This window comes from Drosophila gunungcola, chromosome 3R, assembly GCF_025200985.1.
Source record: "Drosophila gunungcola strain Sukarami chromosome 3R, Dgunungcola_SK_2, whole genome shotgun sequence".
In the NCBI taxonomy this organism is placed as follows: domain Eukaryota; kingdom Metazoa; phylum Arthropoda; class Insecta; order Diptera; family Drosophilidae; genus Drosophila; species Drosophila gunungcola.
This window is the reverse complement of record NC_069139.1, coordinates 19,463,946-19,480,676: the sequence shown is the minus strand read 5'-3', so window position 1 is coordinate 19,480,676 and position 16,731 is coordinate 19,463,946. Positions and strand designations below refer to the sequence as shown.

At 38.0% G+C, this 16,731-nt stretch overlaps 5 protein-coding genes across 7 annotated transcripts in view; 2 read left to right on the top strand and 3 right to left on the bottom strand.

Annotated features, from left to right (window-relative positions):
* Window positions 1-1,510: 1,510 nt before the first annotated feature.
* On the top strand, window positions 1,511-2,610 carry LOC128266277 (huntingtin-interacting protein K). The gene is made up of 4 exons (XM_053002683.1): window positions 1,511-1,920; window positions 2,087-2,148; window positions 2,217-2,324; window positions 2,417-2,610. Exons 1-4 carry the CDS (start codon window positions 1,815-1,817, stop codon window positions 2,513-2,515), a joined length of 375 nt encoding a protein of 124 aa, XP_052858643.1. The 5' UTR covers window positions 1,511-1,814; the 3' UTR covers window positions 2,516-2,610.
* Window positions 2,611-2,690: 80 nt separating this feature from the next.
* On the bottom strand, window positions 2,691-5,517 carry LOC128266271 (dnaJ homolog subfamily B member 12). Of its 2 annotated transcripts, XM_053002675.1 has the most exons (7): window positions 5,025-5,517; window positions 4,316-4,490; window positions 3,783-4,182; window positions 3,588-3,700; window positions 3,359-3,522; window positions 3,204-3,300; window positions 2,691-2,995 (listed from the first exon to the last, which is right to left on the bottom strand). In XM_053002675.1, the coding sequence occupies exons 1-7, from the start codon at window positions 5,155-5,157 to the stop codon at window positions 2,953-2,955; spliced, it is 1,125 nt and encodes a 374-aa protein (XP_052858635.1). In that variant the 5' UTR covers window positions 5,158-5,517; the 3' UTR covers window positions 2,691-2,952. The 2 variants fall into 2 exon arrangements, with proteins under 2 accessions (XP_052858635.1, XP_052858636.1); XM_053002676.1 differs by lacking the exon at window positions 2,691-2,995 and having other exon boundaries at window positions 3,063-3,300; window positions 5,025-5,516.
* Window positions 5,518-5,955: 438 nt separating this feature from the next.
* Window positions 5,956-16,731, top strand: part of LOC128266264 (protein roadkill) — a 64,667-nt gene continuing 53,891 nt past the window's right edge. The window contains exons 1-2 of one of the 2 annotated variants that reach the window (XM_053002664.1): window positions 5,956-6,401; window positions 13,227-13,293. Coding sequence is in view for 1 of the 2 variants with exons in the window: in XM_053002663.1 (XP_052858623.1) it covers window positions 16,629-16,642 (14 nt within the window). In the remaining variant the exon portion in view is untranslated. Of the gene's footprint in view, window positions 6,402-13,226; window positions 13,294-16,382; window positions 16,643-16,731 lie in introns of those variants that run through there. The other variant, XM_053002663.1, reaches the window with a different exon arrangement.
* On the bottom strand, window positions 6,465-8,761 carry LOC128266270 (probable cytochrome P450 6d5). Its single transcript, XM_053002674.1, is given in 6 exon segments — window positions 6,465-6,702; window positions 6,906-7,154; window positions 7,264-7,532; window positions 7,534-7,686; window positions 7,757-7,909; window positions 8,134-8,761. Coding segments are annotated over 6 exon segments (1,518 nt in total). The 5' UTR covers window positions 8,664-8,761; the 3' UTR covers window positions 6,465-6,538.
* On the bottom strand, window positions 9,631-12,102 carry LOC128266268 (probable cytochrome P450 6d5). The gene is made up of 5 exons (XM_053002672.1): window positions 11,205-12,102; window positions 10,871-11,023; window positions 10,379-10,809; window positions 10,053-10,301; window positions 9,631-9,875 (listed from the first exon to the last, which is right to left on the bottom strand). Exons 1-5 carry the CDS (start codon window positions 11,732-11,734, stop codon window positions 9,712-9,714), a joined length of 1,527 nt encoding a protein of 508 aa, XP_052858632.1. The 5' UTR covers window positions 11,735-12,102; the 3' UTR covers window positions 9,631-9,711.

The following is a 16,731-nucleotide window of genomic DNA, read 5'->3' as shown; positions in this document are numbered from 1 at the left end:
AAAAAAATGTACTGTGCGAATTTTTGGGTGCCAAGCAACACACATACACATACAGAAACAGGATGAAATGCCCCTGTGGATATGCAACGCTCAATTTGCCATTGCCAACCACAATGCCAACCGAAATTGCCATCTTAATTTATGTGCTGCGCTAATTAGCACCATAATTTAATTTCCAATTGGCAAACGCAAGACCAACGAAAAAAAAATTGTGTGCAAAAATGGTGAGGAGTTTGTGGGGAAAATGAGAACTGGGCTAACAATGCAAAGCCTGTTGCTGCCAATCACAAATGTATGCTGCTTTTAAGCTGCAATTTTCAGGGTAAACAAAATTCATGTTCCCTTTTCTATACTCTTTAAAAAGAGTTGTTCCTAGTGACTTATAACTTAAATATTAAGTATAAGTTTTAGAAAAAAGCTAGTAGACATTGGCTTAACATAAAAAAATTCAACGTCTTTTTAGTACTTTAAGTTGTTAATTTGTATAATTGTATAAACTTAATTATAAAATATGTTTTATATATTTGAAATAAACGCAAGTGGATTAGGACACTCATATATATATGTACCAAATATATTTTTATTATTATATTTTTTAAGGGTATCAAATGCTGACAAACGAAAATCAGAATGTCTGTACTCGACTTTTTTTTTTTGTATTTTCCTATCATCCGCGCTCTGCATGCGAAATTCTGACGAAAAACCCGTGCTGCTGCCAAAATAAAATCGAATTAAATGCAGTGCGCATATGCTGGCCTCCGCCGGGCACACCCCTTTCTGAACATTTTTTACCACCATCGCACACACACAAACCCCCTAACAAATGATGTTGACCGCCCATGGTCATGGATGCTAATTAATCTTGATTTTCAACCCAAGCAAAGCCAGAAAGAAGGAGGAACTGTGAGTGTCCTTACGTCAAAGTGACAATTAAATTAATCACGATGGCAAACGATTATGTCAACAGGACACAGTGACACACACATGGCGTTTAAGAGACACGCTATAGAAGGCCCCCTGCCAGGAGAGCAGAAAAAAAAGGATGTTTCACATCCATGGGCTTGGAGAAGTATTCATGTCTCTGTGCTGTTGCAAAATCTAATTATAGCCGGGCATCAAACTTATAATTAACATTTTGACCGCAACGCAAAAATTCGAATGTGCAAAAGAAGCGAGAAAAACGCCACATACAGTTGCTTAGGTTTCATGTGCGAAACATTTTTAATTAGTTTTGCGGTTGACACATAAACTTCAGCTTTAACTTGATATTAGATTTAAAGAAAATGTTGAAACATGTCGAACGCTTTACCATATTGACCTGGAATTTTGTTTGAGTTTAGGATAGTTTTAAGCACAAAAACTTTTGAAAACCAAAGTTGTTCGGATGGATTTAAAGATAGTTAAACAAGTAATGTTAATTTCTTTATCAACGTTCTAGGCTGTTTTGGTTTATGGCTAAGCTTTTCTTGTCAAAAGTAGATGTTTTAAAATTGTTCCCCAAAAAATGACAATATTTCTGACCGTTTTGATGCTTTTGCTATTTCTTTGGTTGTAAATGTACAAATATAAACAAAAAAAAACAAGATCAAATTGCGCGCGCTTTTAAACAGGGCTACCGAACAACGATTTAAACCTAACAAGGTGGCAGCTCTGCAGAATAAAATCGATAATCGCCAAAACCATCGATACTGTGGTAACATAAATAATATCGATAGTGTCATCGCTGGTTGTCCATCCCTATTCGCACGAGGTGCCGAACAAAACGTAAAAATTTCTGATAGTTTATTAAAAAAAACAAACGGAAAGTACTGAAAATGACGGAAGCTGAGGAAATTAACGGTCGAGAAGAAGTAGAGGATGATGAACAGGATCAAAAACAAAAGAAATCCGACGTGAAACGACATGACGACGGCGCCGCAGGTAAATGTTTAACAAACCCCCACCCACCACTAAAAAATTGCAAAAAAAAGTCTTCTAGCTACGAAATATTAGGAACTAGAGTGCCATTTATTTTTGGCGGCTTAAACTTTGTAATTTTGTGTCATGAGCCATTTATAAACTTATAATATATGTATATTGTCGCCAGATTTGGAACGTGTTACGGACTACGCCGAGGAAAAAGAGATCTCTGCGGCCAATATATCCAGTGTAAGTAGTTGCCCTATAACCAAGATAATCCAATGTTTAACAGGTATAACCTTTCCAATTAATAACAGGCTGTGGAACAGTTTGGCAACCAGCGAAACAAGGAGAACGAATTGCGAGTGGCCAAGGAAAAAGAGCTACAAAAAGTCCAAGTCAAGAAGGAGGATATTGAACTGATTGTACGTACCCAAACATCAAGCGAGTTTTTACTCCGCCATTCATCTAGATATTCCTCCAAATGTATTCCTTCCTTCGGTTATTCCCTTCACAGATGAATGAGCTGCTGGTTAGCAAGGCGCAGGCCGAAAAAGTCCTCCGCGAACAGAGCGGCGATGTGGTAGCCGCCTTGGAAGCCATCATCAGCAACTGAGATGCTTAGGGAACCTGGACTAACCGCCGTCTGTTTCTTTTATGTAGCGTAACACTGCTTTATTTGTACATTTATAAACTCTAGCGAAGAAAAACCACTTTTAAGCCCATAAGAGAACAAGTCTTTTCCTCGGCAAAGGATTTTTTATATTATTTTGGTGTAATAATAACTTGCAATTTTATTCAGAGTATCGCCACTGCCCATGCGCTCGTGTCCTTAAGAAAAACCGTTGACATTTTGACTATCAATATGTGATCATGCGTATTCTCGTATAATTTTTGTTTATAGTTATCCGATATCTAAATGAAAAAACAGTAGTCCTTCGTCTCAGCCTCCCACTTATACTCGTATATGACTTTTTGGCAGTTGCGTTTGCTTCGCTCTCACATGTTGCCGATTGCTCTATAGAAATAATATTGATCGCCCGACCGATCGTGCTACCATACATTTTTGGGGAACACTCTGCGGCTCGTAGCAGTTCTATGCGTTTCATTCCGATTTGTTTTGAATGGGGGAGAGAGGGAGGTAGTAGGAATATACATATAAATTATGAAACAAAACAGACAATGAAATTCATTTATAACAACTAAAGCAAATAAGGTAGACTACAACCCGGTTAAGGCTTAAAAAGGGGGTAGGGAAGTATGGTTTCGTGTAGCAGCATTAACTAAATTATGTAATTAAATACTTTTGCAAATTCTCGCACGACGGCGTATTGATGTTCTGCGCCTTTCTGTACAGGTCCCGATCGCCAAAGGTACGCGCCTTGGCCAGCATAGAGTCGCCTGAAAAGCACTTTATTAGTATCCGTTTTTTTTTTTTTTTTTGGCTCGCTTAACTTACGATAATTTCGCTCTCGACTGCAAGAGTGTTTCAGATGATTGACAAAGTCCTCTTCCACGGATTCCTCTAAACGCGCCACCGAGCCCTGATACTCCGAATAAAAGTTGTCCTTCACATAGTAAGGTATCTTCAGGGCGTTCGTCTCACGCTTCACAGAATATTTACTGGTGGTTATAGAAAGGAACTTAATTAGAATTGGACATTGGAGAGGGTTTTGGGGTTTAATTACTGAGAGGGCGTCAGGCTGTACATGGGATCTGAGATAAAGAACGACGACATCATGGAGAGACCAATTAGCAACAAGATAGGCAGCAAGTTAATCAAAGCCGAAGAGTTGTTGCCCTGGCAATAAAAACAGAATATGTTAGAAAACAATCAATTATTACAATTTAAATAATAGCAGTTCCTAAGATTGTTTTCTTACATCCCGTTCCTCGCGAGCCTGATGACGACGTCGCTGCTGCCTCATAAAAACATTCTGCTGGGGAATTCCGCCGTTGAAGAACATGTTGAACAGCTCCTCGGCACTGATATCAGGCGGGAATTGTTGTTCGTAAGACTGTCCATGTCTATGGTGACCGCCTCCTCCATTATTTCCGTGACCGCTATGCGAATCATTGATGCCATACAAATCGTAGTTCTTGCGCTTCTCGGCATCCGTGAGTACGGCGGCAGCATTGCCCAGAGACTTAAATGCTTCCACCGATCCGGGGGCCTTGTTTTTGTCCGGGTGCAATTGCAGAGCTAGCTTTTTGTAGGCCTTCTTGATTTCCGAATCTGTTGCCGTTTTGTTCACGCCCAAAACATCATAGTAGTCCTTGCATCTATAAAATTTTAGTGCAAATATAGTTAAGTTTAATTTCGATGCAGATCAGAACTGTACATTTCTTAGAAAAATTATAACAAAACAAACTTATTAAAATAAATTATTTTTGTGTAATTAAAAAGGGAACCCACTTCTTGATCTTTCGCACCGCCTCCAATTGATCATTAGTGTAATCCGGAGCATTAGATCGCGAATCGGAGTTTACACGCTTTCTAGGACCGCTATCCTTCTCATCGCTTGCACCTCCTGAGCGGGATTTGCTATTGCTGCCGCCGCCGGATGTGCTCTTCACCTGGGCCAGTAGCTCTAAAAATTTGGATAACCACAAGTCAGATCAAACGTAATTTTATATGTTATTCTTGTTTACAGGGCAAATGTGTGTGTATTATAAGAGTTAAATAATTATTAAGTAAGTTATAAAGAAACGTAAGAACCATTTGTTGTTTAAAATGAGTTATATTCAAATATAACCATTTTCGGTAGTTTTATAACTTTTGTTTTTAAGATCATTGAATAAAGCTTAGTAAGTTGCCCGAAATTATTGTATAACAATGTTTAATCTAAGTCACGATACTATATATACAAACATATGTAAAAGGTATCGGGGCAATAAAAGTAGTTTCGAAGAAATTGTTATCAATTTGTTAGATTGCTGGCTTAATACGCACTAAGGAGAAAATTTTTGGACCACCTTTGCTAACAACGTGCAAAATATCATTGTTGTTTTTATAGATAAGGGCGAACATGGAAGATTACCGAATGTCTTGTCAAGAAAATAGGTTGATTTGGTCGTGGGAATTATATGTATGTGGAAGTATAGATCTGTTCCTTTATCCTTACTCTTTGCATTTTCCGTGGGAAACAGCTTTTCCGCCTTGAGCAGGAACTTCTCAGCCTTCTCGATCTTGCCCTCGGCGAGCGCTTGGACCGCGAAATCGATGCACCGTTGTGCCTCGTCCTTGTTGCCGTCCATGTCGCCTTTTAGCCGTAATCACTAGTTGACCCTAGTTTTAACTAGTTACTACGTGGTGATCAAAGTAAATAGTCGGGCTCCGCTCTCTTTCCCTGTGTGCGTGAGCCTCGTCTTTGTGTGTGACGTTTACGGACTACACACAAAAACACACGTACGCCTTCTGGGTTTCGGGTTTTGGGCCTCGTGATTCCTTGTAAAACTAGATTTTTTGAATGTCGTGCACCCGCACTTTCACTGATAATTTGGTTTTTAATGCAATTTAAATTTAATTGATTTTATTTGGTCAACTTTTTCATCAGCCGAGAAAAACAAGGGAGTTGCCACCCAGTTGCGGGGAAAACACGAACTGAGCTGCACCGGATGGCAGTGCTGACACACAAAATATATAGTTTTAGCTGGTAAATGACTATATATTTGTTATATATTAATTATTCAATTCCAACTCAATTGGGAATTTAAAAAATTAAAACTTAAGCAAGAAAGAATTATTAGAATATCTACATGCAGTTAAGGTTTTCAGGTAGGGTGTATAAATTTTGCGTTTCTTGGTTAATCTCGGGTAAGCAAATTTTGTTATGAAAATTAAAATATATTTAAATTCAAAAATTATAAACATATAACTGAATTCTAATATTGTCGATTCGAAAACCAGAAGTTTAGAATAATCAAAAACTAGGTCATTACTTAATAGCTAATATATATTTGGCGGGAAGCAGCCAAACCCGCCAAATGGCCAGCCAGAGTTGCATTGCTGCGACGTTACCGGATCGCCGGCGACAACATATGTATGCGTTGGTGTGGGAGTAGCGTGTGAGTGTGTGCCGCAGCATGGGAAGCGAGTGATTCGCTGATTTGCCAAATTCGTCGTATTTATTTGGAAATTTGCAAGTAATAGCAAAGAATCGCAGCTAAACTAGTGCAGTCGAATTAGCCGCATAAAGTGCTTTAATTGCGGCCTTCGTCATCGCCGCGTGTGCGACAGTGTGCGTGTTCCCAGTGCGTGCGCGAGTGTGTGTTTGTGGCGCAGTTCACACAACTTGGCCTGGAAAAAGTGAAAGAGTATTTTTTTCGGCCATATTGTGTTGTCATAGCTGGAAAAAGTGCATTTCCCGGTCATATGGAGATTCTGGGCACCTGCAAAAGTGCAGTCGATCAGCCAAAGTTTACTCAATACCCCTTAAATGTGGAGTAAATAGCGCGACTTATGTAAATCAGAGAACTAAAATTTATTTACATTTACAAAGGTGCGTACGAGTCTGCGTTCGTGTGTGTGTCTGCGTGCGAGGGAGAAGTGCATCCAATTGAAATGTTTGTCCATATTTTCTATACAAATTGCAGTTTATTTTCTACGATTTATGTGGTTCTAATCTAAGTTTTGGATCTACTTCTTGAGGGAAAGACGCACGGGAACACCGTCCTTTGGCATTAGCGGTACTCCATTTACTCCAAATTCAATTTCACGTTTTTCCTTGCGGATCTCCAGATCGAAATTCGACAAAACTTTGGCAATAGCTATCTTCACATTCACCTTTCCCATGCGGGCACCTGAAAAGTAGAGAGAGAGAACGAATTAAGTTACCAGATAAGACTACAATTTTATATCATTTAGTGAAATTGGAACGATTAAACCCGCCATTTCGATCAATATACGAGTATTTGGATTCGGTATAATGGGTTTAATCAAATCTAAATTTTTAAAAAGCTTGTTTAAATATGTTTTTTTTTGAAATCCCTAAGTTATTGCTTACCGATGCACATCCTGGGTCCCTCGCCAAAAGGCAAATATGCCGCTTGGTTGTAGTTTTTGTTATCATCCATATAACGTTCTGGCTGATAGCTGAGTGGTTCGGGGAAGTTCTCTGCATCCCGGTGCATTCCAATGAGTGAGATTATAACGGGTGTTCCCTTTTTGATAACCAGCTTGCTATCGGGCACAGGATAATCCTGAGTGCAGACCCTGTTTAGCAGTGGAAGAGCTGGGTATTTGCGAGCGGTCTCTGTAGAAAAATGTAAATAGTTTGTTGAATTTAAAATGATATTAAATTTGGTATAGGGAATTTGAATGACCAAGGTTGCCTCTTTAGAGACAATTTTGTCACAACGTACCCAGAATACAAGCCTCCAAATACTTCATGTCCGAAATGGCATCGTAGGTTAATTTTCCGCCGTGCTTTTCGATCGCACTGCGTACATCCTCTGCCGCCTTCTCCATCACCTCTGCATTTTGAGTAAGCTCGTAAAGAGTGAAGGCTGCTGTAGATGCTGTGGTCTCATAACCCGCTATGTAAAAAAGAAATAGCTGACCAGCAATCAAATCCTTGGACATTGATTTCACTCCATTTTTAGTACTCTCCGCTGTCCAAACTGAGTCATCCCTTTCCCTGATTGCGTAATTGCAGCAAGAGTTGCAGCATATCCTTACGCACTATATTGTTATGCTCCCTTAGGTCAACGGTTCGGTTTGACAGCTCTCGCATCCTTTCATTGGCCTCCTGTTTCCAGCCAATTCGCACGAAGAACTTTTCGAGGCTAAAACAGATTAAAACATATAAGTTTTATGATTTTAATTATTAATCTTATTTCAGTTTTTTAGTCTTACCCGGGATAAAGAAAACTAGCTGCTCCACGAACAATGTCTTTAAAGTTGTTACGATTGATTTTTTTACTTATGGCCTGAAATTCATTGTTTGGATCTGCAAAGCTGTCAATGTCAAGGCCAAAAATTGTCGTGGCAATAATATCGATGGCATAGCTGGGGGAATAAACAAAAAGAAGTTATCTATCAGATAAGATAAACGCCATTATAAAAAAAATATTTGTTCACGCCAATTGTAATTAGGTAGGGTCATTAAGAATAATTTTTGGGATATTTTTCATTAGTATACATCTAAGGTTTGCTAAAAAAAATCTTATGCGTTACGAGAACTATTATACATTGTCCAAACTAATCATGTGTTACCTAACCCTGTAACTTACGTTGCCATTAGCCTTTTAAGTTCCAGCTCCTTACTGCCTGTCTCAGACAATTGTGCTTTCATACTGGCTATTAACTTGTCTCCGACAGAATCGGAGGTCTCAAACATGGCCTTTAGTTTTCCGGACGTGAAAGATGGTGTCAGCTTAGTGCGTAGTGCCCTCCAACTTGCTCCTTCCATGGCGAACAAACTCGCTGACATGGGATCGTTCTTCTCATCGACATAAACCCCTCGGTCGTGGAAACTGGCAAAGTCTTTGACCAGCACATCGTGAGCCAGTTGAGCATCTCTAATCAGAAGAGCAGGTCTCAAAGTAAGATATATTCCAACGACCGGCTCCTTCGTCGAATGGTACATATCGTAGATGGCCATTCCGAAGGATCGTTTTCCCTTTGTCACGGATTCCATGGCACCGAAAGGAACTCTCACTCCGGTAGTGGGAAAACCCTTGCGATCCCAGTAGCTAAATGTCCATTTCAGGTATACATACAGCAATGTGACTGCACCGATCAGTAGATATATTCCAATCATATTGATTCTGTTTTGTTCACTCTATGTCCGCACTTCTGGCGCGCTAAATCGAAACTAACTGGTCAGACTACACTGCCGATTTATAGTCGTTAGAGAGCTCTCCCTTATCTCTGGACACGGACGTAAACAAAGCCACTTGAAACTATCGATTCCCTTAGTGGTAGGTTCGGTCGGTCTGTCAGCTTGCCTGGAAGATTTCCCGGACTATGTTTGCCTGCTCAGTGTGACACGGCGATTTAGGATTTCCACTAGATAATGACAGGGCGGGCACTCGCTTTTTATATAAACTTGTTTTTAGAAGGCTGCTGGCTATTATCTGTCATAATACTATAACAAACGTTCTATTACAACATTGTAGTTGTACATGAGGAAACAAATTTTAAGATAACTGAAAAATTTATATTAATTTAAATTATTTAGAATATTTTCATGACCAAAATTTGACTTGCAATACTTCTTAAAGTAAATTGATTATTGTCTTTGTTAATCGCAGAGACTAGTTTGATTACTTTGTAACATAAATCCAAATTGATATTACCAATTTTCTTGAAATAGTTGAACAAAAGAATAATCTGTGCACTTGTTAATCGGTGAGTATATTGTGAGCAACTTTTCACATTGGCTGCATTTGCTACACCCTTATTTAACTTGGCAAAACAAATCACTTTGTTTTTTTAACTTACGTTACATGCATAGATGCATGCTGATTGAATCGTTGGCTTCTACTATTACGCATCAGTCATTGGTTTATAAAACGTGGTCTTTAGAAAAATATATGATTGCATAAAAATTGCTTTATGTATATACAAAAATTAGCGAACTAATTAAACAAAAATTGAATAGATGTAAATCTACTTATGCAGACGGATTTAAAAAGATTTAAAATTTGGCGAAGCTTCTTTTTTGAAAGCCTTAGGTTTGTTTTTGATCATGATCTTAACATTTATTTAAGTTTATAAAAGAAGGCTTAGACGAGTTTAAATTAAAATGAAATGTTTATCCAATTTTATTGTGTACAAAATTCAGCTTTATTATCTAGATATGTCGGCTACTTTTTGAGGGAGAATCGAATGGGAATGCCATTCTTGGGCATCAGCGTTACTCCATGAATTCCAAATTCAATCTCACGCTTTTCCTTGCAGATCTCCAGATCGAAATTTGACAAAACCTTGGCAATCGCTATCTTTACATTGACCTTTCCCATGCGGGCGCCTAGAAAATAGGGAAAACATTGTGTATTGATTATAGATATTCCGAATTTAAGAAATAATACCAAAAATTTGTTTTAAATAGACAGAAACTTGTTTAGGAACAAACAAGAATTCTGGTAATATCTTTGGATGTTAGTCAAACAACGATTTGACCACGTATATTCCAGTTGTTTCTTACCGATGCACATTCTTGGACCCTCCCCAAAAGGCAAGTAAGCCGCTTGGTTGTAGTTTTTGTTATCTTCCAGATAACGTTCTGGCTGATAGCTTAGCGGATCGGGGAAGTTATCTTCATCGTGATGCAGTCCTAAAAGGGAGATTATAATTTGTGTTCCCTTCTTGATTACCAGCTTGCTATCGGGCACTGGATAATCCTGAGTGCAGATTCTGTTTAGCAGTGGAAGTGCGGGGTATTTCCGAGCGGTCTCTAAAGGAAATTAAAATTGTTACGAACAAAGGTTATCTAACCATATCCCATACTTTACCATTTTTCTCAAAACTTACCCAAGACACAGGCCTCCAGGTACTTCATGTCCGAAATGGCATCATAGTTAAGTGTTCCACCGTTCTTTTCGATGGCACTGCGTACATCCTCCTTTGCTTTCGCCATCACCTCAGGATTTTGGGTGAGCTCGTACAAAGTGAAGGACGTTGTGGACGCCGTCGTTTCAAAACCAGCTGCGTAGAAGAGTAAGAGCTGTCCGGCAACAAGGTCCTTGGACATAGATTTTACGCCATTTTTAGTACTCTCCGCTGACCAAACGGAATCATCAGTATTGATCTTTCCCTGGTTGCGCAGTTGTAGAAGGAGTTGCAACAAATCCCTACGCACTAGGTTGTTCTTTTCCCTAAGGTCGACGGTGCGATTGGATAGTTCACGCATTCGTTCAAATGCCTCCTGTTTCCAGCCAATTTTCACAAAAAACTTCTCCAAACTGGATATGATTTTTAAAATAAGATTTGAAGGCTATAACAACATAAGTTTGAACTTCTTACCCCGGATAAAGGAATGACGTTGCGCCCCGAACAATATCCTGAAAAGTGTTGCGATTGAGCTTCTTGCTAATAGCGAAGAACTCATTGTTAGGATCTGCAAAGCTATCAACATCAAGGCCGAAAATAGTCGATGCAATAATATCAATAGCATAGCTGGGAGTAGGAATAAAAAATGGAGCTTATTGATTTTTTTCTCTGGTAAGGTCAGCAGTTATAGCCAGAGATGAAAGCATTTAAAATGGTTTAATGGCCTTAAAACTACGTTTTAAACGTTTGCTAAAACCCTTCTATTTTATAGGTTTCAAATAACGTATCACTCGAACTTTTAACCTACGTTGACGTTAGACTCTTGATATCCAGCTCTTTGATGCCCGTCTCAGGTAGTTGTGCCTTTATGTTGGCTATTAACTTGTCTCCAACGGAATTGGAGGTCTCGAACATGGCCTTAAGTTTTCCGGAGGTAAAAGACGGAGTCAGCTTGTTGCGTAGGGCCCTCCAACTAGCCCCTTCCATGGCAAACAAATTGGCGGACATGGGATCGTTCTTTTCATCTACATAAACACCACGATCGTGGAAACTGGCAAAGTCTTTCACCAGCACATCGTGAGCCAATTGAGCATCTCTAACCAGGAGAGCTGGTCTTACAGTGAGATACATTCCGACTACGGGTTCCCTAGTCGATTGGTACAAATCGTGTATGGCCAATCCAAAGGATCGTTTTCCTTTCGTCACGGATTCCAGGGCACCAAAAGGAATGCTGACTCCGGTGGAGGGAAAACCCTTGCGATCCCAGTAGCTAAATGTCCACTTCAAATAGACAAATAGCAGTGTGACCGCACTGATCAATAGGTATATTCCAATCATATTGATTATTTTTTGTTCACTCTTCAACCGCACTTCTGGCGTGCAAAATCAAAACTAACTGGTCGAATTCGATTTAAAGTCTTTTAAGAGTTTTTTTCGTCGCGTTTGTTAAACAATTTCGCCATTCGGCCAGGTGCTTACCTCCTTATCTTTCGGACATAGGTTCGGTAATACCCTAAAGTTGTTCCCTAGTTTTAGCTCCTTATAGATATAGTTCAGTATCAGTGCTACACAGCGATTGAAGAGCTCTCCGTTTTTGCAAAAGTTGTCGAGTAAGCAATTTTTAATTTGCAGGTTTTTTTTTTTTGCGACTCCCTATAGAACTCTTCACTGTTGATAAGGCAAATCGCCACTTGACGTTGAAAGGGGACCCATGTTCACGAGCAGTTATATTGAGAAAAAAGACATTATAATGTGAATTTTACAATTTGTATTTTGAATCAAAACATTACTACAAAAGAAAAAAAGTCATCCTTTGTTATTTAAATTGTAAAATTTATTTCTAGTGAAAGACTTGTTTTAATTACTATAATCATTAATTGAATGAAATATATATTTTTAATAAACCAAAATAACTGGTTCCCTTATCAAAAACTGCGGTAAGTTGATTAAGTTTGTGGGTGGGCCAAAGCGAACTGACCTAGGCCCAGGGGCTATCCCCATGTTCTGAATAACTTATGACTTGCATATCATACTTATAACCGAACTCTCTCCGCCCCAAAACTTTCCGCTTGCCTGTTTTGACCCGCTTTGTTGACTTTGACGTTTATGGTAGCGCTCCCCGATGTTCAGGTTGTTCACTTGAGAACTTTGTGCTGTCAAAGTAATTTGTTGTTGTTGCCGCTTCTGTTTATTTTTGTTGTTTTTGTGCAGCGAGTGGCAACGACTTTGGTTAAGTATAAAAGCAGCACAGCACAAAGGCAACAACAACAATAATATAAAGACAACAACAGCATGCGGCTTACGAAGTCAAAGACGTTGAACCGATTCGTGTATTTCTGTTTTAATATGGGGTATTTGGTTTTTAAAATTGGGTGTATGCAAATAAATTAATACATATACATACATGTGTAGGTAACAGCTACGGTCAAAATAATAGTTGGTTCTTAATGCAAAATAGAAAATTACTTTTTTTAAGTTATTTCAAGTACAAGTTGTTTTTAAAACTCATTGGAAAATATCTGTTAAAAAGAAAGAACAAAATAAATATAAATAAACATATATTTATTTATATTAACAAACTTAAATTATATTTAAAGTTAGTCACTTGAGATGCCCAATCGCTATATATGATATATACAAAGGTCTAAACAAGAATTTAAGGGTTGATTTTATTTTTGTTGCTTGCTGCTATTGTTTTGATCGCCACCGTTACATACCAATCAAAACCAGATAAAAACGAGTTTGTTTTATTTACAAAAAAAAACGTATTAGTATCATTAAATTTATTAATATAATTGTCAACACTAATGAATTTTTGCCTTTCTTGCAGACATCTTTACTTGTTTGGCATCGGCTTGTAAATTACAGGAAGGAACCGCAGTAATAACATAAACAAGGTGAGTTTCTTTACAATTTCTGCAATTAAGTGGGGATTACTTGAACGGTGCGTGGCAAAACATAAGATTTCAATTGAACAGTGCCAGCTCCAATTATTAAGTCATTAATTCTTGGGGATTAGCTTTCTCTCCCTCTTTATCCGATAAGCTGCTATCTCGGTCCCCCCGTGAATAGCCTTGATAAGGGCCTTGGTAGTCAACAGCCACCGCCATCAAACATTCAATATTGAGCTTTTGACTTTGTCCTACAGAATGTTGGCAACTTGGCTTTTTGCTAGCTAAATCTCAGTAGCACAAATTTTAAAAAATAGGTCGTTTTATATTTTCATTTTTTTTGTTACAGCAATCACTAGACCTTTTTAAAGTAGTTTAAAATGTGTCTATGCAACAGTATCTTTAAATACAAGGAACAACTTAATTTTATACTGCATACTTTTGGACAGCTTGTGAAGAGACTTTAAGCCATAAGTGGCGGTTTTATTAAAATTTGTCTTATTTTATACCTCGGATTACTGAAGTTTCCATTTTCTAAAAAACATGCTGAGTAACCGACAGGACTCAATACATTTCGCGTTTTTTATTTGGAAGTTAAAATTTTGCCTGATTGGCAAATAAATCTAATTTGAAATCACTTTTCGAGATGTCTTGAAGTATGCACTGATATAAATTGTATACTAACAATAAAATAGGTTTTGTTTTTTACTTTTCGAGAACTTCTATTAATAATATTTTAAAATCACTAACAAATAATTTAGATAAATTTGGTGTCTTAACTACATATTATGTTTAAATTGATGTAGGTACTTTTTGAGAACTAAAAATCTATGGTCTGCTCTCCGAAAATGCTGTTTTTCAAAGCTCTGGTTCTCTCTCTCTTTGCCAAGATAAAGCTTGTCGTCGGCAAAAGCAAAACAAACACACAAGCTAAAGCAAAACAAAAAATATATATTAAGAAAAAAGCTCTTCATTCGTCAGCTGCTGCGCGTAGCGAGTAGTAGTTTGTGTGTGATTTTCACGGAAAAAATTCACAACGGCCCTCCGTGTGTGTTGCTAACCGATTTTCCCATTTAACACCCATAATTCGCAACGGCAAATGATGAAGGTGTTCTCAAAGTGTGTGTAAAATTTTGTTAGTTGCCAAAAAATCGCAGTTTTTTTTAACATCGAGCAGTTTTAAACGAGTGACCTTAATGAAAAAGTCGTAGACTAAAACATTGACTTAAAGTCTTCGGAGTTCAAAAACACGCGCAATTAAACACATAAAGTGAATGACTAAAGAGCTTTGGCAAAAACAACAATGACGACGACTTGTCTTAACAACTTCCTCAATCTAACGCCCTTCGAAATGTTTTAGGCTATATACACAGCTATATGGAAATAAACCCAACCTCCAGCTTGACACTCGAGAATAAAGCGAAAAAAGAAGCTGAAAGCAAGACAACTTTTTCTATATCTTTGGGTAGAGTCTGAAGAAGCTGAAAGCAAGACAACTTTTTCTATATCTTTGGGTAGAGTCGGCTTTGAAACACCCGGCACTGGGCTCTACCTCTCTCTCTCTCTCTCTCTCTCTCTCTCTCACACACACACACACAATCACGCCCCCTCTTTTTCTAGCACAGTATAGCCCATTCTCTCTTTCTTTTGCTGTGTGTGACGCAAATCACATGTTTATAAAGCGGAATTCGAATTTGATTAAATTTATATTAATTTGTATTTGTTTAACAAACGAGCTTTGCTAACAGCGTTGCCAGATGGACAGAAAAAGTCTAAAAAAAACCTAAATAGCATTGAAATTTTAAAAAGCGTAGAAAGAGTAGGCTAGCTTTGGCTTGCTACACATGTTTTGACTTGAATAAAGCTTTTTTCGGGCAGTTCAATTAAAAACATGTGCTGCCCCCTGTCCAATATTTTTGTTTATTGTTTATAAATGAGAGAACTTTGCTCATCCTCTCGCTCCATCTCCCTCCCTTTTTGTAGCCAACCCGCGGTAAATAAGCAGTTGAGGTCAGCGTGCAAACGCCGGCGCAGCTTTTTTCTGTGTTTGCAAAGACAATTGTAGCTTTTTCAATGCGCAGGCTAAGAGCTTTTTTTTTTGTTTTTTCAAGTTTTTTTTTTTGTATGTATAAAAGTGGAATCGAGTGATATAGGAAGAACCTTGTATGCTCATGACTATGGAATGGAATTTAGTGTGTAGTTTTTGTTTTTGTTTTAGTTTTTTTTATTTTAGTTTCTCCATCCGTCATGTTTGCTTTTATATTGGCTGGCTTTTTTTCTCACTGTAGATTTTTGGAGAGCCCTCTCATAGCAGAAGATTCTTATTCTAGGAGGTTTCTTCTTCTAGTCACAACTGAGGCGTCAGTGGTGACCTCCAAAGCTGTTTTTGAACTGATTTATTTTGCCGGCCAGTTGCGGAAGCGTTTCTGCTCTTCGCTTCTTGTTTCGCATTTCGTATTTATTGATTTCATTACTTTTTGGCCGAGGCTAAACGTTTTTTAATGCCGGCAAGCCATGTGCAAATGTCTAAGAAGAGACAGATGCACCCACCTATGAGTGAAAGAGAGAGAAAGAGAACCACCAAAAGTCATTGTTTAATTTAGCTTATCATACTAAATTCTGCTGATAACTTGAATCACTTTTTTTTCGATGTTGTTTCAGTATCTTTTGTTGTTGGATTTATTTTTATTTTGATTTGGCATTGAACATTGCACGCTGGTTTTTTCACCCTTCTCTTTGGGTGTGTGAGTGAGAAAAGAGTCGCGATTTTATTTGTTTTGTGTGCCGCTTGGCTTTTTTGATAATTTCGCGTACAAATATCACGTATGCGACGGGTTGTACCGAACTTGGTCATTATATAGTCACACACGTCCGTCTCACAATTGAATGTGATAAAATTGATGTGCTATTTCTCAGTATTCTTTTTATTTAAGCTTATCTGGTTTTTCTTTATTCGCAAAGGTATTTGATAAATAAGCTAGCATATTTCGGGGCGTGCTGTCGTTGTTTTTGAAATTCCAAAACCTTAAGAATGTGTATTGAAATAAATATAAAAACGACCTAAACCTAACTAAATCCTTTTTTAAATTACCTAGATTTAAATCAAGATGACGTTGATGTGCTAACAAGTTATTAAGACCTCTTAAAAGATATTCCATTAAGTGCCAAATACAAGGAATACTAGTAATTTAATATATCAAGAAATACAAAAATAAGCAAGTTGGAAAAATCAAAGCAAACGTTTTGATTTTCTATTTGAGTTCCGAGTGGAAAGTTATTCAAGAAAATCCTTCAAGGTGGATATCCTGGCGTTGCCTCTTGGAGGGCTGTCTCATGTTAGAATGGCTCTAGCCAGGTAAGAATCTCAATCTATTTTGTATGGAATTGTTGTTCTATATATTACCTTTAAAAACAATTAAAGCAAGACATTTTGTTTTCGGTCTT